At 52.2% G+C, this 26,556-nt stretch overlaps 2 protein-coding genes across 2 annotated transcripts; one reads left to right on the forward strand and one right to left on the reverse strand.

Annotated features, from left to right (window-relative positions):
- Positions 1 to 7,781: 7,781 nt before the first annotated feature.
- On the forward strand, positions 7,782 to 14,638 carry GUCA1A (guanylate cyclase activator 1A). The gene is made up of 4 exons (XM_023624328.2): positions 7,782 to 8,299; positions 12,896 to 13,045; positions 13,436 to 13,529; positions 13,829 to 14,638. Exons 1-4 carry the CDS (start codon positions 8,099 to 8,101, stop codon positions 14,017 to 14,019), a joined length of 636 nt encoding a protein of 211 aa, XP_023480096.1. The 5' UTR covers positions 7,782 to 8,098; the 3' UTR covers positions 14,020 to 14,638.
- A 536-nt stretch (positions 14,639 to 15,174) lies between these two features.
- On the reverse strand, positions 15,175 to 25,191 carry GUCA1B (guanylate cyclase activator 1B). Its single transcript, XM_001501305.2, has 4 exons — positions 24,741 to 25,191; positions 19,615 to 19,764; positions 18,149 to 18,269; positions 15,175 to 17,475 (listed from the first exon to the last, which is right to left on the reverse strand). Exons 1-4 carry the CDS (start codon positions 24,945 to 24,947, stop codon positions 17,348 to 17,350), a joined length of 606 nt encoding a protein of 201 aa, XP_001501355.1. The 5' UTR covers positions 24,948 to 25,191; the 3' UTR covers positions 15,175 to 17,347.
- Positions 25,192 to 26,556: the final 1,365 nt, after the last annotated feature.

A 26,556-nucleotide genomic window follows, 5' to 3' on the forward strand; every position in this document is an offset into this window, starting at 1 on the left:
TTCCCCATCTCAAGTCTCTCCTTTGGACCAGAAGAGCTGTCTCTGAGGTTATTTAGGCTCCTGGGCCATGGTTCCTGGAGAAGGAGGGTGAAAGCAGACGGCACTTGACCCAGAGCAGTGGCCTGAGTGAGTCCCTGGTCACTGCCATCCAGCAGGGAATCCAGTGGTGTGCTGGAGCCAGCTCAGAGCGGCCTGGGAGAGCTGAGCATGGGCATCTCCTCCCAGCTCCACAATCAGTGACTTCACGTTGGTAGTCTGAAGTCAGCCGTGGTGGGAGTATTTACAGCGCGGAAAACAGCAAAAGCCTAGGAACTGGGGGTTCTTTTTTCCAGAGCCCATTGTTGAACATTTATCAGCACGCCACTGGGGGATCCAACTGGTTTCATCTCTGGGAGTCACATCTCATTCTAGGTAGGGTGGCGTATTCAGTGGAGCATACTTCTAGAGCACAGGAGATTGGTGCTGGTGTGGGATGAAGGGACAGGACTTCTGGGGACCCAAACAAGCAGCTGATGCACTGGCCAGGCTTCGCTGGATGCCCTTCTCTGAAAAGAAGATGGTAAGTGGAGAGGAAGGATGAGGGATCCTCCTGAAGTTTCCCCAACAGCATGGAGTCCGGGTCTCTCTGTTTGCTTGTTGCAGGCTCTCTTTCCAGATAGAGGTTCTCCTCCAATGCCTGGTGATCCTTGGCTGGAACCAGGCAACTTAGTATCTGGACCATGTTTCCCCTGCCTGGTTGTTGGTGTTCGAGTAGCCAGCATGGAAGGAGCCGGGGCAGAGGGTCTCACTCTTCACATGCAGACTTTCCCTTAACTCCCCAATTTTCAGAGTGGCCCTTCTCTCTTCCCGAGCTGTGCCTAGAGGTTAGGGCCTCTCCAGTCCAAATCTCCAGAACAGCCTCTGGCCAGGGTCAGGAGGGGAGAGATGCCTGGAGATGCCCATCCTGCTGCCCTGCGGAGGGCATCTGGGCAGCTAATTGCTCCTGACACAGACACTTCACCAGTCCTCCTCTTTCTGCCCCACTTGTCCTGCACCCCAGCCTTCAGGGCACCTTCTGCACACACCTCCTGAGCCTCTGGAGTTCTGGGAGAGGAACAGGCTTTGTGCCTGTACAACCTCCACATCCTCCAGCTCTTTGGAAGTATTTGGGTTTCAACTCTGCACTCTGATGAGATGGGTACCACTCGTCCATCTGCCTTCTGTCGTCCATAGTTTTATCAGACCCTCTCATCAGCTGTCTCTCTTTCTCTTTGTCTCTGTGGATTTGCAGCTTTTCAAGATGCATTTATTGTCATTTTAGTGGGATTTTGAAAAGGAGCAGCAAAGAATGCAAGTTTTCAGTCTCTATGCAACCAAAGTTATACATCCAATTAATCAACCGACACACACTGGTTGACCACCTAGGGTCTGCTAGGCCCTTGGGCTGCAAAGACGGAAAAGAACCATCTCTGCCCTTCCAGACCTGACAGCCTTGTGTGGGGTCGGGGGCGGGGCCAGTATCTTCACTCTCCCACCAGCCGCCTGCTCCTCTCCTGGAGAATGGTCTCCCCCTAGAGGTTCACCTTGGTAGAGCAGCCTCCATGGAAGCTTGCTTTAGCAGAAGCCGGCCCAGATCCCTGTCAGTCTGGGAGGGATGGTCCCCGGAGGCAAAAGAAGCCCCCGCTCATGCTCTGTCGCGTTTCTGTGGAGGTGGAGTGTGGGGGGCGGGCGGCCTTGGAGGGGTCAGTCAGGCCTGGGATTGCTGCCCCTCCCGTCTCTTCCTGGGCATGGCTTCCACCTCTGTGGCCCTGCCCCACCGGCTTGCTCTCCGTGGCACCATTCAGCCAGGTGGATCCTCTCACCTGGTACAGCATCTGTCCCAGGAGGGTCCTGAGGACAAAGCAGCCAGGGGCAGTCACCAGACGTCTCTCATGCGTGTATGGTGTGAGCCGTCCACTCCGCCCCTCTGTACCTCTCCTGTATTCCCCTCTTCCTGGAGGCCTTGATCTGGATCCCAATCCTCCATCAAATGGCGTCTAAGTCTTTGGGGCAAGAAGGGAGAGCGGGACTGAGAGAGGCCACCGAAGAGGAAGAAGCTGGGCTCTGGGATTGGGAGTCGAGGGGGTCCACGCCCATCTTGGGCTGGAGGCAAGGGATGGGGTCCCCACACCCAAGTGTCACGAGCTCCCTGTCAATGGAATTGTCCAGGCAGAAGGGCCACAGGGGAGGGCGCTGGAGTGAGGGGCTTGTAGGGGCCCTCTAGCTCCATCCAGGCCTTCCTCAGAGATTTAAAGACTTAGGCAGGAGCATGGTGATGAAGAGGAAAAACTTTGGTACCCTCACTTAAAATCTTTGTGAACCTCAGGACGTGATTTTTCTGCTCCAAATTCCTCTTGTCTCACGTGGAAATGATAAGACCCACCCCACAGGGCTGTTGTGAACCTACTCAACAAGCTTAGCATGGTGCCCTGAACACAGTCGATGTTTAGATGTTTAATAACAGTTCCATCCTGCCCCAGCTTTCTTTAATTCCTTCTTTAATCACGCATGCATGCATTCACTCATTCAATGATACTTGATGGAGCTCAAGCTTCTGTGGGTCAAATGTTACCCTCAAGAAGGTAACTGAGGCGAGCTGAATGAGGGGACTGTTTATTACAGGGGAGTGGGCATCGTTAAGGGGCTGGTGATGCGCCCAGAAAGTGGAAACAGACGGAAGCCCTTCTCACTCCTAAGCCTGAGGGGTAAAGGGAAGGGACTTGGTTACGGGATCCCTAAGAGAGCTCTGCCAGGAGCTGTGGCTGAAGGTAGAAGAAAGCAACCAGGGCCCCATCTGTGACCCAGTAGGGAGGGAGGGGAACAAATACCCAGCCCTTCTCTCTTTCTACCCTCTAATCTCCTTCCCGTGCTCCTCAATGGAAGACCCAGCAGAAGCTAGAGGGCAGGGGAGCCTGGGTGATCCAGTCCATGGGGGTCAGCCTCCTGGGGTGCAGAGCAGACAGAGGAAGGTGGAGAACGAGTGGGGAGAGGTCAGACAGAATAACCAGCACACGACCACATGGAACACGCGGGACTGGGCGCTGGGAGGATGTGAGAGATGAGTAAGACGATGGTCTCTGCTCTCCGGGAGCTTTGCTGGATTCCTGAGGGCAGGCTGGCAGTAAACAGCTGCTTATAATTCCAGAAAGAAAGGAATGTTTTGTCTACATTGTCGTAGAAGTGTAAGTGTTGTCGTAGACCCTAACGTGACCCCAGTGATTTCTTCCTCCTGTTGTTCCTGCCTGTGTGCAGTCCTCTCCCTCCGAATGTGGGCGAGACCTGTGACTCGCTTCTAACCCGCAGAGAACGACAAAGGTGATGGGATGTCACTCCCTCGATTAGGTTACATCATATAAGACTCCACTTTAGCACATTAGAGAGAGAGTCTCCTCTCAGGTTTGACAGAATTAGCAGCCATATTGAGGACCCCATGTAACAAGGAAGTGTGGGCAGCTTCTAGAAACTTCAAGCAGCCTCTAGGACCTGAGAGTGGCCTCCAGACACTATCTAGCAAAAAGCCAGGGCCCTCAGTCATATAGCCACAGGAAATGAATTCTGCCAACCACCTGAATGAGGGAGAAGTGAATTGTTCCCCAGTCGAGCCTCCAGATGAAAACACAGCCCAGACAACTCCTTGATTACAGCCCGGCGAGACCCTGGGTAGAGGACTCGGCTAAGCCATGCCCAGACTCCTGGTCCACAGAAACTGTGAGATAATAAATGTGAATCGTTTTAAGCTGCTGACTTTGTGGTAATTTGCTATGCAACATAGAAAACAACGTAACACATATGCAGAATGTCAGTGTGCGGAGGCAGGAAAGGTGAATGCTGCAGATTCAGAAGGCTTTCCGGGGGAGGTGGCATTTGTACTCGAACACGAAGAGTGAGGAGGATGTAACTAGGGAGAGATGGAAAGATGAGCGGCACCTCCTCCTTGGCCCCTTCCAAACCCTGGGCCTGAGAGGTCTCTGCAAGGACATGGCTTCCAGCCTGGACCCCAAGCAAGTTCCCCGGAGGAGCTCTCCCTGCCCCGGCTCCTCAAAACACGCTCTGGAGAACTTGCCCAAAGCAGGCAGAGTCCAGCGCCCCCACCCGATGCGCCCTAAATTGATCGCTTTAGGTAGAGGAGAGGTGAAACAGTCCTGTTCGATTTCTTTTTAAAAAATAACTGTCCTCTGATTATGGGAGTGACATGTGTTCATGATGAACCATTTAAAAAATACAGATAACTTTTAAAAAGCAAAGATTATAAAAAGCACCGGTGATCCCATGACCCAGAGATGAGCTCCATTAACATTCTGGGCATTTCCTTCTGGTCACAGGTACACAACAAGTGACAGGGACAACAGTGTTAATGTCACCCTCGTCTCAGTCTTTCTCTCTCTGGTCTTCTAAGGAGCGTTCTGAGCTCCAGGCCCTTTGGATTAACCTGCTCAGGATAATGGGCAAAAAGAGGTGTAGAATTGAAAAGAGGAGAGAGCAACCAGTGATTTTTATGATAGGAAGGAGGAAAACCGCTCCTGAGGGGAAGACCAGATCTGAGAAGGCAGACCCGGCCCAGAGCACATATCCGCCACCCCGGTTACGTCTGGCAGACGCCACCTATCTGGGCCGGGCCAGAGAAGCAGCCTTCCGGGTCTCCCCCCAGTTCTGAGGGAGCCCTCTGGCTCGTTCCATCTGGAGCATCTCAGTCCAGGAGGGAGATCCCTCCCTGGGTGTCCAGGGTGCTGCTCCTGGTGGTTCATACGTGCCCTGAGTTGTTGAAAGGGGGTGTCCACCTGTGGAAGGGCTGCTAGGGCTGAGCAGTGTCCAGGGGCACAGACCCCCCCCCCCCCTTACTCTGGGCTCCTCCCTCTGCCCAGGCAGTGGGCACAGCCCGTGGATGCAGAGACTGGGCCATCCCTGATGGTCGGAAGGCTGTGCCTGCCCCTCCTTGACAGGGCTGGGCCATCTACTGAGCTGACCTTGTCCCGGCCCCTAGTCCTCCCTTCTGTCTAGTTCTCAGGGAACCTCTGGATTGACAGCCTGGCATTCTTCACACAAAATCGCACAAGAACCACCATCTTCCTGGTGTCTCCGTCTCCAAACTGCTTCTGAGGGGTCTAGCTTGTTTTTTGTTTAAATAAAGAGAGGATCACTCTTCAAACATAACCAGAACTATGGGGAGCAGCATGGGTTCAGTAGCTCAACAATGATGGCTGACATCTCTGGTTTTCTTGGCCTTTCTCTCTGCTTATAACCTCATGGTCACATGATGGCTGCTATGGTCCAGGCATCACATTCACATTCAAGTCCAAAATTAGGGACAGGGCAGCACCAGCTGCATCTTTTATCACTTTTTTATCAAGAAAGCAAAGCTTCCCCGGAAAACCATGGAAGAGCTTCACTTATATATCTTTGGCCAGAACCATGTCACGTGGCCACTCCTAGCAGCAAAAAGAGGGTAGGAAAACAATTTCTTGCTTTTCCAGCCTCTTTTTAGGAGAGGCAGGCAAGGGGGTAGGGAGTTGGGAACGGGGTCAGGTCCGCTAAGTTTCCAAGGAAGGCCTCCACCTTCTCTGGGGCCTGACCACAGCTGGTCCTCCTGTGTGAGACAGGTCGATGTCTGCCCCACACAGAGCCCGGGCCATGGTGAATCGGGCTAAAGGGACAAGAGGCACGATTGGCTGTAATCTAGGGACACTGCTGTGCCCAAAACGCAACATAACTGCACCCAGATTCTAAAGTCACCAGCAAGCCAGAACTGCTGCAGTAGCAGATACGAAATAACACACTGATAGCTAATATGGGGCACTTACTCTATGCCGGATCCTGACCTAAATGCTTTTCATATATTAATTTTACTTCACGTAATCCTCTTAACAGCCCTATGAAGTGGACCCCATCGTCTCCATTTTAAGGATGAAGAAACTGAGGCTCAGAGAGGTTAAGGTACTTGCTCAGGGTCACCCAGCCAGTAGTGTGGACAAGAAGTCAACTGGTGCTGCTTTAAGACACCGAGATTTTACAGTAGTTTGTTACTGTGACTAAACCTGGTCAATTCTGAGATATATATGTCTGGACTCTGTTGTCTAAAATATGTTTTATATAATATAGATTGTAAACATATTTACATAAATTAATTTACATGTAACAACACATTTAATTGTATAATTTATGTAAATATCAGTACCTTTATATACATAGACGTGTATATAAAAATCTTCCTTAGGGGCCGGCCCAGTGGCACAGCGGTTAAGTTTGCACGTTCTGCTTCGATGGCCCGGGGTTCCCTGGTCTGGATCCCAGGTGTGGACATGGTACCGCTTGGCAAGCCATGCTGTGGTAGGCGTCCCACATATAAAGTAAAGGAAGATGAGCACGGATGTTAGCTCAGGGCCAGTCTTCCTCAGCAAAAAGAGGAGGATTGGTGGCAGATGTTAGCTCAGGGCTAATCTTCCTCAAAAAAAAAAAAACCTTCCTTAGTTTCCACTCTCAAGAAAAACTGCTCTGCAACCTGGGGTAAAGAACTCTCTCCCTGCAGCCTTGCAGTGTGGGGGACCCAGGCAGGCAGCTGGGGTTCCTGAAGGAGCCCGGCAGGCCCAGTGCTGCTGGAAAGTCTCCTGATGCTTGGTGCAGCATGTGAAACTACACAGCCTCTGCATCAGGCAGGAGAGGGTAGATTAGCTGCTGTAACAACCCCCCCCCCCCCCACAAAGGGTACTCCTTCCTCAAGTATAAAAGACATTTTTATGCTAGTGTATCAGTGCACAACTTGAAGAACTCAAGGGCCTGCTGGGAAAGCAGCATTGTGGGTGGTGGTTCCCTGTGGCCCAGGTAGGGGAAGGCTCGGTCCACATGCAAAGGAGGACAGAAACAAGGGGAGGGGCCGGGCAGAGCGAGCGAGTGCGTGCTCTGGGCTTTCCCGGGAGCATCCAGCTCAGGTGCACCTGACTGTTGGCTCCATAAATGCCCTAACTTTAAAGTCTATGGCCGGAGAACATCCCACTAGGGGTGGGAGGAAGCTGCTGCTGCAGAGACAGGCCCCTCGACTTGGCCTGGGAGCTTTCCAGGACCAGCAGATAGCAGCTCACCCATGCGCCTGCGTGCCGGCACTCTCTCACACACACTCACACACACCCCCCAGGCCACCAGGCACACACTCAATGTCACCTATCCCCATGCTTCTGGGAGGTGATGGTGTCAGGTCAGAGTCAGATGGAGGGCTGAGTCCAGGTCTACCAGGATGGGAAAGATGCAACCTCCAGGAATTTGAGAGTGTGGTCAGAACAGGACCAACGAGTGTGTGTGTGCATGGCTATGTGTACTTGTGCAGTTTTATATAGGAGGGGTTTCCCTCCAGCTGCTCAGGACTCATCTTGGAAGCCCCAAAATTTTGCATCACCCAGCTGCTCTCATATATTAGCTATCCATGGTATGATTGGAATGTCTCTGCTGTGATGGACAAGTGCAGTGCACAGCCTGGATAACTGTACACAGCAGCCCTATCAAGAGCCCATAGTTGGCCCAGCTCTGGAAGAGGAAGCAGCTCTATCTCATATGGACCTCAATTCCATGTCTGAAGGAGGAACCAAAAGCGTTGAAAACCCACTCAAAACAGGATGAGAAGCGAGTAGAGGTCACAGGATCAGAACAGCTCCTATCTGGCCACCCACTCTGTCCTGGTAAGAAGGGATAAGGAGCTTGCAAACTGGGTAAGAAAATCCTCTCACCTACCAGCTCAACAGGTAATCCCGGGCCTCCGCTCCTCTAAGCTCTGTTCTATTTTCACTCCGCTTCCCCAGAGAGCAGGCCCCATTGGCTACAAGGATTTAGCGTGGACTCTTAACACCAGTTCTCTGGCATCCCCTGCATTTGCATGTGGACTTGCACGGCTCCGTTACCTTCTCCCTTCTGCTCACCTCCTCCCAACATTTCTGCGCACTGTCTGATTCCTCAGGCTCTTCCTTGCTCAGATCTGGAGGACTGAGGCCTGTGAGCGAGGGGGGCCCAGTTTTAGAAAGCTGAGCCGCCCTTGGGAAGGGAATAGCAGGCACAGAACCTGTCCAACTTGGGCGTCAGCCTCCCGCGGGCCTGGGCAATGGGCAATGTGATGGAGGGTAAGTCGGTGGAGGAGCTGAGCAGCACCGAGTGCCACCAATGGTACAAGAAGTTCATGACCGAGTGCCCCTCCGGCCAGCTCACTCTCTACGAGTTCCGCCAGTTCTTCGGCCTCAAGAACCTGAGCCCGTCGGCCAGCCAGTATGTGGAGCAGATGTTCGAGACCTTTGACTTCAACAAAGTGAGCAGGGGTCCGGGTGGGGAGCGCTGGAGGGACACCCCGGAGGCCCAATCGGTGTTGGGGAGGGGAGGAGCAGGTGGGAGAGCGGCAGCGTCCGCTGGAGGAGTGACTTCATCCGGCTTGTCCGGTTCTTTGCTCATGTGGGAGGTTGAAGGACCACATCAGGGACTCAACTGATCTAACATTTACTGAGTGCCTACTGTGAGTCAGGCACTGGGGTTCCAAGATGAACCAGAGCCGTCCCTGCCCTCTCTTTCCAGGGGAAGGCAGGGAGGCCCACCAGCTAGTGTCCTCAGAGGCTGAAACTAATGGCCGCCTCTGCCTTTTCCGCAAACACATCTTGGTTTACTCCAGAACAAGTGTGAACACTTACAAGACAATCCGTGAGCACCTACTAAGCGCTTGGCGCTGTAAGCGCTGCTTTTGCAAGATGCAGAAGGAGGACGGGTAGAGAGCAGGGAGCAGGGCGATGAGGCTTCAGCCCCGGCTGGTCTGGGATGGGCAGGCCCGTGTTACTTGGGTCATCCATGATGCTCTGTGGACACTAGACCTGGGGAAGGGCAGGGTTGCCTGGTCACTGGGGAATCCAGCTTCTCCAACTCTAAAATACCCAGTGACCTCAGTTCATCTTCTCTCAGGTGGGTCGAAGCTCGGCCGGGGGGTCAGATTGTATTTCTCCCTATGTGATCACCTGGACGCACTGGGCGAGGACTTCCCCAAAAGCTAGAGGGGGCGCTGAGAGAGGAGGTAGGCACCTAACTCCTAACTGGGTGAGTTTGGCCCCTAGTTTTCATCAGCTGGGTGACCTTGAGCTCGTTATCTGCCCCTCAGCCTCAGCTTGTTCACCTGTATCTGCCATGGATGTCAGGTCATTGGGTGAGGTGTTTGTTGGTTTTCAGTAACAAATCTTCCATTTAATTGGCGCGATTCAGTCAAGATGTAGTGGTAAAAGAACTCAAATCCACAAACCCATCTTCCTGCCCCTGCTGGTCCCCACGCCGCTGGTCCCCACGCCGGCTGGTCCCCACCCAGGCTGGCGCTCCCTCAGAAGGCGGGGATGTGATGCTGAGCTGCCACGTGTCCACCACAAGCCGGGGAGGCTGCCCAGAGCTTTCTCGGCTCCCCTCACTGCCCAGAGGTCGAAACGCCATTGTAGGTGGGGCTCCTGGGGAAAGCTGGGGCTCTGAGGCTATTTAAAACTCACTAATATTTGGGATCAAGGGGCCAAAGCAGATTATGGGCTTTGAGTCCCGGCCTCAAGGGCAGCATCCTGGCGTCCGAGGGCTTTCCTGAAGGGGGCATGGGGGAGCCAAGTACTGGAGCCCGAGGGATGGTGACCAGGAGGGATGGTGTCACATGCTGGACCCCCAAGGGCTCCAGAGGCAGCGATAGTTACTGAAGAGGACAGGGAAGAGACCATGGTCGAGCCCATCACGCCTATGACATGAGAGAGGGGCAGCCCATCAACCCTGTATTTGCCCAGTCATGCGTAAGCCACCTCTTCCATTTTTGTCACATGCAAGCACCACCTGTACTGTCCCCAACCTGCCCTAGATGATGCCCACAGCTCTACCTTAGGGCCTGCCTTGGTGCTGGCTGGAGCCCTCTTCCTTCAGAATTCCCCCTTCCTCCAGAATCCTGCTTGGCTCACACCTTCCCCTGCTACAAGTCTCTGCTAGCAAATACCTCCTTTCCACTGACACCTGCCCTGCTCTCCTGATTAAACTCTATTTTCCTGGGACCCCTCAATTTCCCAGTCCCCGCTTTCCCCCTAGAGCAGGTCTCATTTTCTCATACATGATATTAAATAACATTTAGCCACGGTGTTGACGGTCTGTCTCCCCCGTTCAAGTGTGAGCTCCGTCAGGGCAGAGAGTAGGGTCCGTCTTGTTCATTGCGGTGTCCCCACACCTAGAACACAGCCTGAACACAGTGGGTGCTTCATAAATATTTGTTATATGAGTGAATGAATATATCAGCAATCATGAGTTTATGAGCTAGTTTTATATTTCACAATACACATTAATTTGAATGCATAATTATTAAAACAAAGAGCATCTTTGTCACATCTGAAGAGCCTCATATCCAGCCATGGTGCACACTCACTTGGGGCAACATTGCCTTCACCCGTTGTCCCGAGCACAGAGCAGTGTCGCAGACCAGGAGACCGGACGGTTGGAGGCTGGGAAGTTTTGATACAGAGAGGAGTTAACACGGGGCTGTGCAAACAATGGCCGGGGGCCTATTTCTGTAAATGAAGTTTTATTAGAACACATACCACAACCATTGATTTATATGCTGTCTGGCAGATTCGCTCTCTGGTCCTTAACAGAAAAAGTTTGCTGGCCCCTGAGTTAAAAGACACTGTCTGCTAGGTGCTGTGCTGAGCAGGCAGGGGTGGGGGGGTGCAGCGGTACGAGGGGGCGGTGTGACCTGGGGGACACGCATGTGCTCTGCTTACTTTAAAGCGCTGCCCGGACTCGGCAGCACCCACAACCATCCAGGGACACACAGTCCACGTAAACCTTCCGTTCCTGCACCTGAGCACCGTGTAGGATTCAGGAGACCCCATTTCTAGGCACGGCTTTGTGGTTCACTAGCTGTGTGGCCTCACCTCTCTAATTCAGACTTTTCATCCGAAAACGGGGACAAAAACCTCACCTCCTGGGGTGGTTGTGAGACTGAGCGAAGCCAATAAAACACTCAGCACAGGAAGCACTAAAAAAAAGGCAGTATGATGGTGGCGTTATGACCAGTCCTCATCCATACCCCAAGCGTGAAACGTACATACTGTCGTTCCGGCTTAGAGCTGAGGAAGCTGAGCCTCAAAGAGGCCATGTGACTTTTTCAAGGTCACACCTCTCTGAAGACGGGGTTTAGGTCTTTCTGGCACAGAAGCCCATACCTTTCCATTGCCCCTTTTGAGCCATTTTTTTTTTTTAATTACGTAAGTAATATAGCTCATTGCGAACATTTCCAGCAATAAAGAAAGATAAAAAAATGGAAGCAAAAGTGTCCTCACCCGGGTCCGCTCGCCCAGAGGAAACTTCTCAGCATTTTCTTACTTCTCTGAGCATCGCTGCCCAGGGCCCTTGGTCCATTCTGACCACAGTCCTGAGAGGCGGGTTGGGCAGGAACTGAATGACCAAAGGCGAGTGTGAAAGCCAGGCAAATGTTCACGAGGATCACGACACCCGCTGTGGGGCTCAGAGTGGGTAAGGCCTCACCTAAGGCCAAAGGCTGGCTCAGAACCAGCGGATCTCAAAGCCTGTCTTGCTCAACCTCTGCCACATCCCTAATAACAGTGCTCCAGCCTCTGCTTGCACACTTCCAGTGACAGGGAACTCATTACTGCATGAGGCTGCCCCTTCCACCACGGGCAACTCTGCTGTTAAAGAGTTCCTCATACCGATCCCAAATCTGCCTGGCGGTAACTTCCCGGTTCCAGAGTCCTTGTTGTGAGCAAGTGGAGGAACAGGGGGCTGAGCTCCAAGCTCTCAGGCTCCGAGTCCAGTGCTCCTTTCCTTACAGCACTCAGCCTTCCTGCCAGACACAGGCTGCCCTCTCCCAGCCTCACTGGGCTTGGGGGGCATGTGGGCAGAGGCAGGCCTGTGCTCCCCACTTCCCTGCTCCATTGGTAGGGCTGGCAGGGCCCGTGAACATTTGGGGGACCCTGGAGAAATATCCCGCAGGAATGTCTGTGCCACCCTCCCTGCCCCAAGACTCAAGGAGGGCATCGTCTCCCCCAGGAAGCCTCCTGGAGCCCCGCTCCCCTGCCCTCGCCCAGCAGATCTGGTGCCTCTGTTCTGTGATCACATAATGTCCTGTCTAGTGTGTTGTCCCCGAATACACATCACAATGGTGCAGTGATCTCCTTATGATGATAATAGGCAACACTGACTGAGTGCTTACTACGCAACACGAACTCATTTAATCCCATAACAATCCCATAGAGGCAGGTACTGTTATAACTATTATGGATGTGGAAATCGAGGGCCAGAGACCCATCAGAGTCCTTTGTCCCAGATGCCAGAGCTCTGAGGGGGTGGAACCAAGATTCGAACCTGCGCCCTCCACACCGCACTCCCGTCAGCACAGGGTTCATAGCTTCCCGAGTTCTGAGTCCTCAGTCTCTCACAGCACACAGTAGGCGCTCCGGGGAGCTCCACAATACAGCAAAGAAGGAGTAAGGCGCCCCCTGCCTGCATATCCACCTGCTCCCCTGACCCCAGCTCGGAGGAGCTCACCCAGACCACGTCCCCAGCCCTGGGTGTTCGTTTGTCTCCTCCCACCTACACACACCTTCCTGCCCCTCGAAGGGCTCAAGTTTGAGAGTCACAGGGAAGCAGTCAATGACGCTAGAACCCAAATACCGTGAAGAGAGAGCATCAGCCACTCACACCCCAGTGCGGGGTGGGGGGTGGGGGGGCATTATGGGATTTGATCTGGGGCAGGCGGGGCGGCGCGTCCAGGACAGACGGGGGTGGGCACGAGGGGGCAGGGGCGCGGTCGAGCCCGGGCTCAGCACTTCCCGGGCCGTGGGTGCTCCAGGGCGGGGCCGGGGAGTGGGCTCAAGGCGGCGCGCCCCTCGCCCAGGACGGCTACATCGACTTCATGGAGTACGTGGCGGCGCTCAGCCTGGTCCTCAAAGGGAAGGTGGAACAGAAGCTGCGCTGGTACTTCAAGCTCTACGACGTCGACGGCAACGGGTGCATTGACCGCGACGAGCTGCTCACCATCATCCGGGTAACTCCAGGTGCAGAGGGCCGGGCTAGGGGCGGGGGCAGCGGCCTGGGGTGGACCCAGAGCTGAAACCTCGGGGTTCCTTCCCGGGCGGAACTGCAACCTCAGAAGGGGACAGGATTGGAATTGAGGATCCCTGTGGCAGCTCTGGCCCTCACCAGCTGCGTGACCCCGGCCACGTTCCTTCCCCTCTCTGAGCCTCAGTCTCCCCATCTGTACCAAGAGACTGTGGAAGCTCTGAAGTGCCAGCTCTGCCTCTGCTGCCCGCCGCTGCTCCGGCACCCTGGCCTCTACTCCCCGCTGCTGTTGGGAGCCAGACGAGCTCCCACTGCCCGCACTGCCACCACTGAGTCTGAATTAGGATGGGTCGTCTCACTTCTCCTTCCCTCCCAGGCCATCCGTGCCATTAACCCCTGCAGCGACTCGACCATGAGCGCAGAGGAGTTCACCAATACCGTGTTCTCCAAGATTGACGTCAATGGGGATGGTGAGGAGCCGGGTGGGCGTCCCCGGGGGAGGGTCACGAGGGATATGGAGTCTCCAGGGGAGAAGGGTGGGAGGGGAGAGGGAGGCACAAGGGGCCTCTGCTGGCCGCCTCCTCCATCTGCTGCTGGGTTGGGTTTAGGGATACCGGACCTGACTTTGGTCTCTGGCTCCTTTGCACACTCCACTCACAGCCACCTCTCCTGGTGTTGGCTCTGTCCCCCTTGCAAGACTCCAGCTCGGGGCTCTGGACAGCAGACATGAACACCCTCTTGCCCATGACCCCATTTCTCTCTACCCCAGGGGAACTCTCGCTGGAGGAGTTCGTGGAGGGCGTCCAAAACGACCAGATGCTCCTGGACACACTGACACGAAGCCTGGATCTTACCCGCATCGTGCGCAGGCTCCAGAACGGCGAGCAAGATGAGGAGGGGGCTGGCAACCAGCAAGATGAGGAGGGGGCTGGCGGCGGGGCGGCTGAGGCAGCCGGCTGAGCCCACCGCTCAGCTGCTTCTGTATCGGGGAGGGGTGTGCGGTGGTGCTGGTGTCCTCGTTGTTTTAATTCTAGATGGAGTCTATGAACTCAGAGGGTCAGCTTACCTCTTTGGGGTGCATGGTGGCAGCAGAGGGGCAAGGGTGGGGGGCCAGAGCTTGGGACGGTGAAGGACGGTTCCTGAACTCTCCGCTTGAGGCGGCTGGCGGTGACTGCTCCCTGCTGGGGGAAACTCCTCAACATCCCTCTGCCACCTCCCTTGCCCCTTCTGGCACCTCCTCCATCTTTTCCCGGCTTGCCCCATTGAGCTTCTCCAGGCCCACTCTCTTCTAGACAGCAAAGCTCTGAGGCACAGCTGGGCCTTCCCGGAACTCTGATAGGATCCTGCAGCTCAGGGGACCACAGGCTCCAACCCAGCGCTGCAACCACACACCCATCCCACGCCAGGAGCCTGGAGCCTACTTGTGTGGTTTGCGTTGATTTGTTCCTCCCTTCTGCAACCGTTTATTGAACACCTTCTGTGTATAATGCTAGATGTTACGTGTGCAAAGAAGAGGACAGTTCTCATCCTCAAGGAACCCACAGGCTCAGCAGCGTTATAATAAAATATGCTAAGAGAAGCGATGAACAGATTACTGTAGGAGCACGGGGAACAGTGAGCGAGTCTGACTCAGGCTGCCTCACAGAGGTGACCCTTGACTTTGAACATGAAAGAGGAGTTGGGGTTGCCCGTGGAGAAGAAGGTGAGGTGCGGGGGAGGTTGGAGGTGCATTCTGTGTGTGCATGTGGGGGGCTGTGTCATGGGAGGGGCTTTCGTACGTCTAAATTGGGGATATCTCTTAGGATTTAAATTTTACCAAATTTGAAACAATAAGGGGCCACATGTCCATTTTTAGGGAGCACTCCTAGGCCCCCAGTAATAAAGGAAAAAAACCTTCAAGATGTTCACAAGGCTTCTAAGAAGACAAGGATGGCATTTGGTTGACAGTATAGATCTGAATCGTGACTGAATGACCGGTCACGGGGTGGGGGTGTGTGTGTGTGTACACGTGCATGTGCATGCATCCAGACACTCTGGAAGGGTCTGCTCAGTTTGATGTTGACCAGAAAAGAAGGAGGGGCGGCACTAGAGAAAGTCCTCATTCATCCAGGGAAATCCGTATTTATTCAGAAGTAACTGCACCAGCCCCTCACCTTCCCCTGCTGGCTCCTGGCGGCTCATAGTGCTACGTAGTTCCCACGGGTCTGCGACTCTGCTCAGGGCAAGTGAGCTGACCATGCCTGGTCTCACCTAGATCTCTCTTGCTGCACTGACACCTGACAACGGTTGAGACGTGGGGAAGTCTGTTAGAGGTTGGCCCCATCCCCATGCTTTGCACACCTCAACTTTAGGAATACGGGTCTCGGACCATAGGGAGAGACATAGGCTGGAGCAGTTTTGCCCATTTTTACAAAGATGCTCTTTCTTCTGGGCTTTGTCTTCACTGCCGCTGGGTGTGGGGGAGGGGCAGGGAGTAAATAAAAGTCCAGGGGTGGTAGGGAGAACACGAGGTGAGAGGGAGCGAAGCTCCAGGTTGCTGAGAGCCCCACTGAGGGGGGGAGAGGACGTGTTTTGCTCACACCTCTTGGACCACTCCAGACTGGGAAGTCAGCCAGGGCCGGAGCACAGACGTGGAGGGAAAGTGGGGGTCAATGCCAGGGGCAGCCTGGAAAAAAAGGGAGTTGACATTTCTGCTCCTTCTCTTGATGGCTGCCTCCTGAGAAATCCTGCAGGTCTGAGTTGGGAGGGTATTTGGATAGAATTAGGGCATTTCTGCAACCTCGTTCACGTACCCCCTTCATGACTCGGGGCATATCTGTGTCCTACCTAGATTACTATTATTTTTTAATCAACTGATTTTTACCTAAAATTTACTTCTAAAGGAAACTTTATGACAATATCATACCTATGAAATCGCAGCCTCAATAGGTTAGTTTTATTTTTTGTATTTCAACATAAAAACGTATCTATTCGAATGAGTTCCTAGGCTGAATTCCTCAGGCCCCCTTCAACCAGAGTGGCTCCCTTTTCATCAAGTTTCTGTATTGGGATTGCATACAGAATTTGCATAACAAAAGTAATTCCACACATGGGCTGGCCCAGTGGCATAGTGGTTAAGTTTGCACACTCCGCTTCAGCAGCCCGGGGTTTGAGGGTTTGGAACCCCGGGCACGGACCTATGCACCACTCATCAAGCCATGCCGCGGCAGGGCCCCACATAAAAAACAGAGGAAGATTGGCACAGATGTTAGCTCAGGGCCAATCTTCCTCATCAAAAATAATAATAATAATAATTCCACATCTAAAAAAAGAATAATCTGAAAACTGCTCATCTAGTCCAACCTGCTCACCCTGCAGCTGAGAAAACTGAGGTTAGGGAAGAGAAATGGCTGTCTCGGGTCACAAAGCAGTTGGAGGCCAAGCCTGGCCTAGAACCTGGGTCAGCAGGCCCACAATTCTCCCCAGAGATAGACAGAGGTTTCTCCATCCTTTAAGGAGACACATTCGGCTTGTGGCTGGGCATCGTGGAAGGTCCATGCTGGGGGTAGGGGTTGAAGAGGTGAGTGTGGGGGATGAGGGTTAGGGAGGTGGAGAGGAGGTTTTTTGGAGGAAGGTTGGCCGCAGGGACTGGGGAAACAGCACCAGGGCAGAGCTGAACCCTCCAAGGGCAGGAAGACCACAGCCTTACTTACTGCAGTTTCCCCGTGTTGACAGCCCTGGTAAGGACAACTTGGGGAGGAGCAGGCAAGAGTCCTCCCGTGAACACTCCTCAGGATCCTGGGGGGATGTCATTACTGTCCTCCCCCAACTCCTCCCTTTTCTTTAGTCTCCACACCTCCCAGCCCCTGCCTGCTCCCAGTCTTTGCCTCACACCCCGAAAGAGTAGGCGTTCTCGCTGCTAATTTGGTCTGTGGGACCCCACCCTTCAGTTTGCCCCTGCTTCCAACTGAGAACCACCCAGGAATTTGAGGGAGCCCCGCAACTACCCAGCCAAGGCATCATCCTCCCGGAAGCAGCTGAAAGGGGAGAGTAACCCAGTTCCCTTCACCACCCCAGTAAATCCTCCCAAATGGGCTGTGTCCTGTCGGCCACTTCAGACCTACAGCCTCTTCCTCTCTCCACTCAGCCCCACCGCCCTGCACAGGGGCTGCCAGGAAGTCCAAGCCAGGATAAGAGTGGGCACAAGCCAGCCGAGCCAGGGACCCTGCCATGACTCTGGAAACCCGCTGGGCCTGGAGTCTTGGTGGGATCTGTGTACTCCCACAGGGCTCCCAGGGCCCCACACCCTTCAGAACATAGCGCTTTTCCGCCTCTGCTGAGAGATCCAGCCACTGGGATTCACATCCAGCTGCAGCATCTTCATCACCCACTTGTCACGACGGGCACCCTCAATGAACTCGTTCAGAGACAGCTGGCCTGAGCAAGGGGCAGGAGAGACGGTCACACAGGAGAATGAAGAGCCAGCAGGCACAGGGCCTAAGTTTGGGGCCTGTCAAATCTCTGATTCTCCAGGAGTCTCCTGGAACCTTCAAGGGTTTCTTTAAGGGACTTCCCTTGCAAATGAACTTAAGCTTTACTTTTGCCCATGGTACCTTCAAAATGTTCTTGGGGAGTCTTCTGGGTGTGTTCCCAGCCAGCGCCCTCCCTGCACAGCCTTGGGCTGGGGCACCGAACTACAGGGAGCAGAGCCCAAGTAGCCTTAATGGAAGCCCACCCTATGCCCAGCTCTTAACTACAATACCCCGTGCATTCCTTTCAACCATTATTCTCCCCGTTTTGCACATGAGGAAACTGAGGCCAGGCTGAGAGGTTAAACGTACCATCCTGGTCTGCCTGCCTGACTCCAAAGCTCCTATTCCTTCGCTACACTTGCCTGGCCTCTGTCAGCACCTCCAGTGGGAGTTTTAATCACTCTTACAAACATCACGTGCTGGTGACACCCTTTGTTATTTCACGTAATCTTCTCCACACCCAGCTCACAGATGAGGACCAGTTGTCGGGAAGTGGAGGGCCTTCCCCAAGGTCACATGGCCAGAAAGTGAGGGTGCTACGGAGTGGGTGCCCCCCACCCCATCTCTGCCCCTGTTACCGTCTCCGTTCTCATCCACCAGAAGGAAGATCCTATCCACGACCTCCTCGGGCGTGAGCAGCTGGCTTTGCTGCTCGGCCTCCATCTCCACCCTGCAGGCTTTCTTCAGCTTGTAAATCGCCTGCGGGAGGAAACCCAGACGCACTGACAGATACTGCCCCACACCCGGGACCTGTGCCCCCAGCGCTACCCCCCAGGCAGTGCAGCTGAGGACCATGGGACCCAGATCCAAATCAAAACTGACCCGTCCTAAGGTTGTTCTCTCAGGGTCCCAGTGGCCTAGTTCCAACCAAGGAGTCCCTGCCCTCATGTGCCACCCACCCCAATGCCATTGGCATTTCCACTGTGAGTGTCAGAGCCGGAACCTAAAACCTCCGCTGCGGGATGTGTACGGCACTGTGATGGTCTAAACTCCACTTTATGGAGGAAGAAATGGAGATTCCGAGAGGAAAAGAGAATTTAGTATACTTATGGATGAGAGTCTTTGTGTGTGAACTAGGATGAGGGAGACCCGGGCGTTTGCACTGGAGGGGAAGGAACAGGTCTCTTCTTCGCCCTGTTTCCTCTCCCGATGAGGCAATGTTGGTGAAGTGAAACGGGGACGAGACAGACAAACGTGAGGCTTATCCTGAGCTCCCAGACTGGGCACTCTCTGAGGACAGAGGCCTGTCTTGTCCATCCCTCACTGCCCAGCACAGTGCCTGGCACTGCCGGTGTCCGGGAGCCTCAGGGCTTACAGCCCCAGCACCTCCTGCGTGGATGAACTTGGGCAAACTACAGACCCTCCGTGAGGCGGTTTCCTCGTCTGTAAGATGGGCTAACAACACCCTCGCAGTGCAGTAACAGGCTCACCCTGTTCACGTGACGGAGTCCGTGTTAGTGGAGGGAATTTCATTGCCCCCTTGATCATTCTTGCTATCAGTTTTCAAAGAAACAGCTTTTTGTTTTGTTGGCTTATCTCCTCTTGTGCATTCCTTTTCTATTTCATTGATTTCTGCTCTTTCTTATTTCCTTTCTCTACTCTCTTTGGGTTTACTTTACTCTTCTTTTTCCTAATTTCTTGAGATGGCTTCTTAGATCATTGATTTTCAGACTCTTGTATATCCTAATATATAAATTTTAAGGCTGTATACGTCTCTGCAAGCCTAGCTTTAGCTGCATTCCTTGAGTTTTATGTTTGCATTATTGTTCAGTTCAAACTACTTGTGTGTGTGTGTATGTGTGTGATATTATTTCTTTGATTTATGGAGTATTTAGAAGTATATTGCCTAATTTCCAAACACATAGGGACTTTTCAGTTATCTTTTTGTAATTGATTTCTAGTTTAATTCCACTGTGGTCAGAGAACATGCTCTGACTGTTCCAATGCGCCTCCCCCAATCCCAGGCCTGGGGCCCCCACTCCAGCGGCCACAGCCCAGCAGTGCCCAGGGGCCCAGGGGCCTGACCCCACGGTCAGACGCTGACCTCCACAATGTCGAGGAGCTCCAGGCGGTCGATGCAGCCATTTCGGTCCTTGTCGTAGATCTTGAATGTCCACTTCAGCTTGTGCTCCAGGGTGCCCCTCAGCACGAGGTTCAGGGCTGCCACATACTCCAGGAAGTCGATGGTGTTGTCCTGCATTGGAGAGGGAGCTGTGAGGCCCCCTCCTGCTCGTCGCCCCACCTCCCCAAAGCGCAGGTGTGAGCCCTGTTCTGGGCCACCCATCCCTACAAGCTCAGGACTTTGCCTCTTCCTTGCAATCCGTGTGGCCTCTGCATCTTTGCTCGTGGCATTCTCCACCCCAGATCCTTTCCCAGTCTCTGTGATCACCCAATCTACCCAGACTTCAAGGGTCCCCTCCTCCAGGAAGCCTTCCTTTTCAGACCACTTCAGCCACATTGATCTCTCTCTCTCCCCCTCTCATCTAACATTCATAGCAACTACTGTCTATTCTACACAGTTTGGGACTTACTCTGTCACTTAACTTTCATAAGTACATCTCATTCTCTAGCCCCTGGAGAAAAGAGAGGGTTTACATTGCCTTTGTGTCTCTTCCATACCTGGCAGAGTGCCCCTTATGCTCAGAGTCGAGGTCTCATAAATATTTATGAATCAATGAATAAATGATTGACTTAGACTGAATTTGAGACTAAGGTAGTTTGGAAGGAGATTAGAGAGCAGTGCTCACATTGATGATTTCCTTTGCACTTCATTCACTTTCGGCCTGAGGAAGGTGGGCAGGCAGTGGCTCCAGCCCCTGCTCCCCTCTAGGCCCAGGTGGACATGACCCTGAAGGAGAGGCCTGTGCCCCCACTCCCACCCCAACCCAGGAAGAATCGGGGAAGACAGAGCTCAGGTGCTCACTGGCCAGAGGAAGGAGGGGGGCACAGTCCACTTCTGAAGTAGCTCTGACCAGGAACCTGAGCCTTCCTCAAACAGAAATGTGACAGCAACAATCATTCCATAAGTAGTAAGTTAGAAGTAGGGGGAGACCAGGCTTTCACTCCAGATGAGTTTGAGGTGAGAGGCGGGTAGTGGTGGCCGCAGTGGGTCGGTGGGGCCAGGGCCTCAGGCGGAGCTTTATGGGGTGTTCCCACTTAGCGGAGCTGTCATATTCCAGGGTGGGGAGCTCAGCTCTCCAAACCAAAATCTCAGTCATCAGCTCCCCAGGAGGGTCTGTCACTCACTTGACGGTGTAATCAGAAATGACATCACTGGCCCAGAGCACCTCTGTCTCACCGGGCCAGGCCACTCAGAACCCCCAGCCCCAGATCAAGGGGTGCCTGGATGAGCAAGGTGTGAGCAACAGGACAACGCAGCACAAAACCAGGGAAATAGCAAGAAGCCTAAGGAGAAACCCAGAAGAAAACAAAACGGGCCTGATCAACACCTGAAGTGTTTTATTCAACGTCTTTTATATAATTCCTTCTGGTCCTCCACACCTCCCATCGTGCATTTACCTAATTGAGGTCAGACTGTAGCTACAGTTTTATTTCCTGGATTTTTACTTTAAAATGTCCCATGTCTCTAAAATGATTTAAAATCCTACCTTTTATTTTTTTGAGGGGTACTGAGCGGTCCCTCTTATCGACCATGGTTTTAATATTTTGTGTTACACAATGAACGTCTTTGTGCACATATATTTTTTTCTTGAATCTCTGATAATTTCTTTAGGGTGGATTCTTAGTAGTGGTTGTTCTTTAAAAGGCTGTTTTCATTAGTAGTTATTATTTATTAAGTTTACTAAAAATCGATCTTATGTTTCTTTTTCAATAAGAATTGAGTATGGAAATGTCATACATCATCTCCCTAAGATCTGTTATCCACATTTTATTTATCAGGAAACTGAGACTCAGAGGTTGAATAAGTTTCCCAAGGAATTGCCACCAGCAAGTGGCAGAGCCTTTCAAGCTACACATCTTCTCCAGTTTATCAAGCTGAAGAACTTTCTTACCCCACTCAAGGTCTATTACTGTCTAAAAAATGAGTCTGGTATCTAGCACCCAGAGGAGAAAAGCAAAAAACCCAAGACCACTGCCAAAGGCCTACTCTCCAGATCTGTAGATTCCCCCACATTCTTTGTCTAGAGACTTCTGTTCTCACAACATCCTCTCTCGACATGATTCAGTCTCCACAATGACCCGTTGCTGACATGAGCCACGTTGTAGAGTGGCCGTTCCTGTCAGGTGAGCTCACCTGTGAGATTACACCAAACCCCAGGACCACGTCTGGGAAACTTCCAGCTGAGACTAATCTCATCCTCCGTGCACGGGCCTCATCAGCTTCAATTACCCACAGAGGCCCAAGATGACGGAAATGCCTGTCTACCCAAGAGTAGGAGCAGAAGTGACAGGCATGTGATCTGCTCTCTGGGATTATCTGCCCCGTTTCTCCCTGAATTGGCTGCATTTCTACACCAGCCCTGACCCCAATGTATGTTACATAAGGATCCCAAATGACATTTGGTCTTCATCCTCCCTTTCCTTCCATTCCAGTGCATCACAGGGCAACTGCCAGAGAGGAGTGTTGAAGGGAGAGCAGCGGAGACCAGGAGCTCCTCCCTCCCTGCCTCCACCACACCCCTGTCTCCATCACCCCAGATTTGGACACGTGAGCCAGACCTATATGAGCTCTTTTGATTTTATTTGCCCCAGAAATCTCAGACCAATTGCCCAGAAATGAGACTTGTTTATGTAAAGATGGTGCCAAAGTGGGAAGTGGAGTCTGGTGTGAGTTGGGAGACAGAGGCTAAGTGGGAAGAGAAAAGGAAAGGGTCAGACCCTGACAGAGGAACTTAACACACCTTCTAGGAAAGCACTTCCTTACAGTGGAATGCCAACTGGTAGATAAAGAAGGGATGGTAGAGTTGGAAAGTTGTCAATGAATGCCAAACCTAGTAGATGAAAATTTGATGAGCAACAGGATGTTTACTTAGTCTCAAAGTATCTTCCCATAAGATACTTGCTAATTACAAAGGAAAAAATAGTGACTTTGCAGTGGAGAAACCTGGCAGACACCACCGTAACCAAATGATGGAAGTTAACCACCCTAGTAATAAGACAAACCAACCCCATGTGCCCCCTGAAATGATGCACCGAGAAGGACACATGACTTCTGCAGCATTTCTGCCAGAAGTGTAACACCTGATCTAATCACGAGGCAACACTGGACAAACCCAGATAACTGCCCTGCGATCTTTGACAATGTCAGGGTCAAATAAGACAAAGAAAAGAAGAGGTTAAAGTTTCCAAATTAAAGACTAAGGAGACAGGACAAGTAAATGCAATGCATGATCAGACCAAAAAAAAAAAAAAAAACGCTATGGAGGACATTTTAAGGACGAATTGACCAAACTTGAATATGGATTGTTGATTAGATAATAGAATTGTATCAGTGTTAAATCTCTTGATTTTGATAATTGTATTAGGTTATTTAAGAAGATATCCTTATTCTTTGGAAAAACACACTGAAATATTTAGGCAGAAAGGCTGTGATGTCTCCAACTTTCTTCTAAAAAACATATATATGGAGAGAGAGAGAGAGAACGGTAAAGCAAATGAGGCAAAATGTAAACAATTAGATAAGTTGTACATGGGAGTTACTTGTCCTATTTGTGCAAGTTTGTATAAATTTGAAATCCTATCAAAATAAAAGTTATAAATAAAGAAAAAAGCAATTGATGAATATTATATGCTAACTGTAAGAAGAGATGCGGTATTGGGGGTAGAGTTATATTATGCCCAGGGGCTTAATAATCCCTTTTGGATCTTGAATTGTCATTGTACTGAATTTTCAGATGGGGGAGATTGATATATTTATGAAAGTCATCATATATGGCCTGTTTTTTTTTTCTGTAAATCATTTTCTCTCTTTAAACAAACAAACTGCCTTCTAGGCAGTTGCGCTTGCCTGGGAGTCAGGATCCCTGAGTTCGTGACCTTGGGCAAGTTAATTCACTTCCTTTTGCCCCAGTTTTCCTATCATTTAATTTGAAATAACAAACTCTGCCTGCCCCCTCACAGGGCTGCTGTGACTCAGAGGAGGCTGAGGAGAGGGGGAGCTTTGGAAAGTTTGAGGCTCACTCTGAGCCTCGGGAGGGGGTACAGAGTTCATCTCCAAGGAGGTTCCTGTTGCATTGAAGATGTTGACCCCCACTCCTGTGCCCCGACAGGTGCTGAGGAGATGTGTGCTGACTGGTCCCAGGGACCAGGTCACACCCAAAGAGGCATTCCCAGTGGTTCAGCCTGGAAAATGAAGTTCTCCATACAGAGAAGTGGGGTACTGAGGCTTTCTCCAGATTGACTATCTAGATCCAACCCACCCGCTCAATTTTGAGGGCTGAAATACGTATCTGAAGCAACCCTAATGGTTTAAAGGATTGCAGAGGAACTGGAAGGGAAGACCTTAAATAATGAAGGGGTTTCAATTTTTACATTCAATTTCCAGGTGTATTGACAAAATGTATTCTCTTCTCAGCCGCTGGTGTCACTGGAAGGCTTAAAGAAACTCCGTGGTTGAATGAGTTCATGGAATCTTCCATGACTTGAAGAGTTGGAAGAGCTTTTGCAATAATCCACCCAACCGCCCAGTCAGTGCAGGAGGCTCCTCCAGCTTCCTTGGCGGGAAGACCCGGTTGGAAGACCAATTTAAAGGACCCCAACAAGGGGGAGCTCACGGTCTACGCCACGATAGCTCATTCCATGTGGGACAGCTCTTTAGCTCCTAAACGTTAGAGTGACAGCAGCTCTGGTGGGTGTGGAAAACCAGGTTCCCGGGCTGCAGAGCCCTGGTCAAAAATACCGAAAGAAAGGACTGGACTGTGCACTTCAGCCCTCAGGAAGAGGAGGGACGGAGAGTCGGATGAGAGCAGAGAGTTGGAGGGGAGGGAAGAGAAGATGGGAAGGGACAGACAAGGGAGAGAGAGAGAGAGAAGAGTTTGGGAGAAAGAGCGAGACAGAAAAGGTGAGAGGGGAATGGAGAGAAAAGAAGAGCGGAGAGGAGGAGCAGGAGGGCTGGGGAACAGTGGCTCCCACGGAGGACGCTCCTTTAGCTCAGGGAGGAGAAATGGGCCAGTTGGACTGGCTGCCGGTCCTCCCTTCAAGGCGCCTTACCCCGTTCTTGTCGAAGGCTCGGAACATGCCCTCTACATACTGGGTGGCCTCCTCATCGCCCGCGACCTTGAAGAAACGCTTAAACTCGTGCATGAAGAGTGTGCCGCTGGGGCACTCCACCACGAACTTCTTGTACCACTCCTGGAGCTCCGCCACGTCCATCTCGCTGGCCGCCTCCACCTCCTCCCAGCTGAACTGCTGCCCCATCCTGGTCCCCGCTCACGTCAGGGAGCAAGGCTCTCTGTCTCCTCCTGGGCTTCTGCTGATTGATTCCTTAGGCTAGGGCCCTCTTCCTCCCCTTCCTTTGCTCAGCCAGTCTTTTCATCATCTCCTGGGCAACTGAACATGATGGACAGTGTAGGCAGCAGGTGGCAAGGGGGGCGGGACCAGGCCAGCTAAGCTGCCCTAAGATCATTAGAAGACATCCCTGGAAGGTCTGACCTCCAGCCTGCTAAGCTCCCCCAGCCTCATGCCTCCCTTCAGTCTTGTCATTCACTCAACTAAGCCACCCTGGCAGATTCTGAAAAGGAAGAAGGGGAAGAAACTGAGAGGTAGGCAGAGGGAGGGTTGAGTGAAGGCGATTTGGGAAGACAGGATGAGACCCTCCCCTCTCACACATGCTCCCTGTCCCTTTAGTTGGGCACCTCGCTGCTCCAGAGGCCCTTCTTGGACACACAGGAGACTCTGAAGTTGAGAGAGGAAGAAAGGCCAACTCCTTACTCATAAAATAGAATCTGCTCGTGATCTGGGGCTCGCTCCTCCACATGATCCAGCAGCAGGATCCACAATGTGAGGGGCTCTGGGTGAACAGCTCTGTCCCCAAGCTAACTCAGTCCCCAGCACGGTATCTTTAGCTCCATTAAGATCACACCCTTGAGTCTTGGAAGTTTTCCATTTTCCAATTTAAAGCACAAATGCTTCCCTCCAGCACCCTTCACCCAAGACCAAGAGGCAGGGCTCTCCCCACTTTCCCTCCAAAGGATGAACATGTGAGAAGGATCTGGGAACAGGGCTTAACATATCTCTGAAGGCTCTTTTTTTTTAAAGATTTTAATTTTTTTCCCTTTTTCTCCCCAAAGCCCCCCGGTACGTAGTTGTATATTCTTCGTTGTGAGTCCTTCTAGTTGTGGCATGTGGGACCCTGCCTCAGCGTGGTTTGATGAACAGTGCCATGTCTGCACCCAGGATTCGAACCAACAAAACACTGGGCCACCTGCAGTGGAGTGCACGAACTTAACCACTCGGCCACGGGGCCAGCCCCCCTGAAGGCTCTTACTTTATAGTAAAGGTTCATGTAAATTTGTTTTTGAATCAGTTATAAATTCATGCTTATTTTAATGTAGTATAAAAATGACACCTCCAAGAAACCAGAAGGCCTGAAGCACTGATTTTTCTAGAAGATTTTAGGGGCAGTCACTCCAGTGCATTTTGTAATCTCAGGGGCAACACTCCAGTCTCCCACTGGACGTTCATCCCTGAGCTGTTTGTGCATCTCCAGGCCTGAGGCCCTCTCTCACCGCTCCCTGTCTCCAAACATCCTTAATCTCTCAGAGTTTGTATCACTTCTTGCCATTCCTGAAGTAGGACCCCACTTCCTCTGTCATCCTTTCAAGAACTGATGGATTTTTCTGCCACATCCCACATCTCTCAGGGTTTGGAGAGTACAGCTGGTCTCCTCCTTGCTTTTAATTGTTGCCTCCACTTTTTCTCTTTTCTCCCTCAAAAATTCCAGTCCCTTCGAAGCCATGGCCACAGCTACCTGCCATGGACCCTCCTTGTTGCCATCATTCACTAGTGACTTCACCATTTGTCTCAA

The sequence above is a fragment of the Equus caballus genome, chromosome 20 (genome assembly GCF_041296265.1).
Source record: "Equus caballus isolate H_3958 breed thoroughbred chromosome 20, TB-T2T, whole genome shotgun sequence".
Classification (NCBI taxonomy): Eukaryota; Metazoa; Chordata; class Mammalia; order Perissodactyla; family Equidae; genus Equus; species Equus caballus.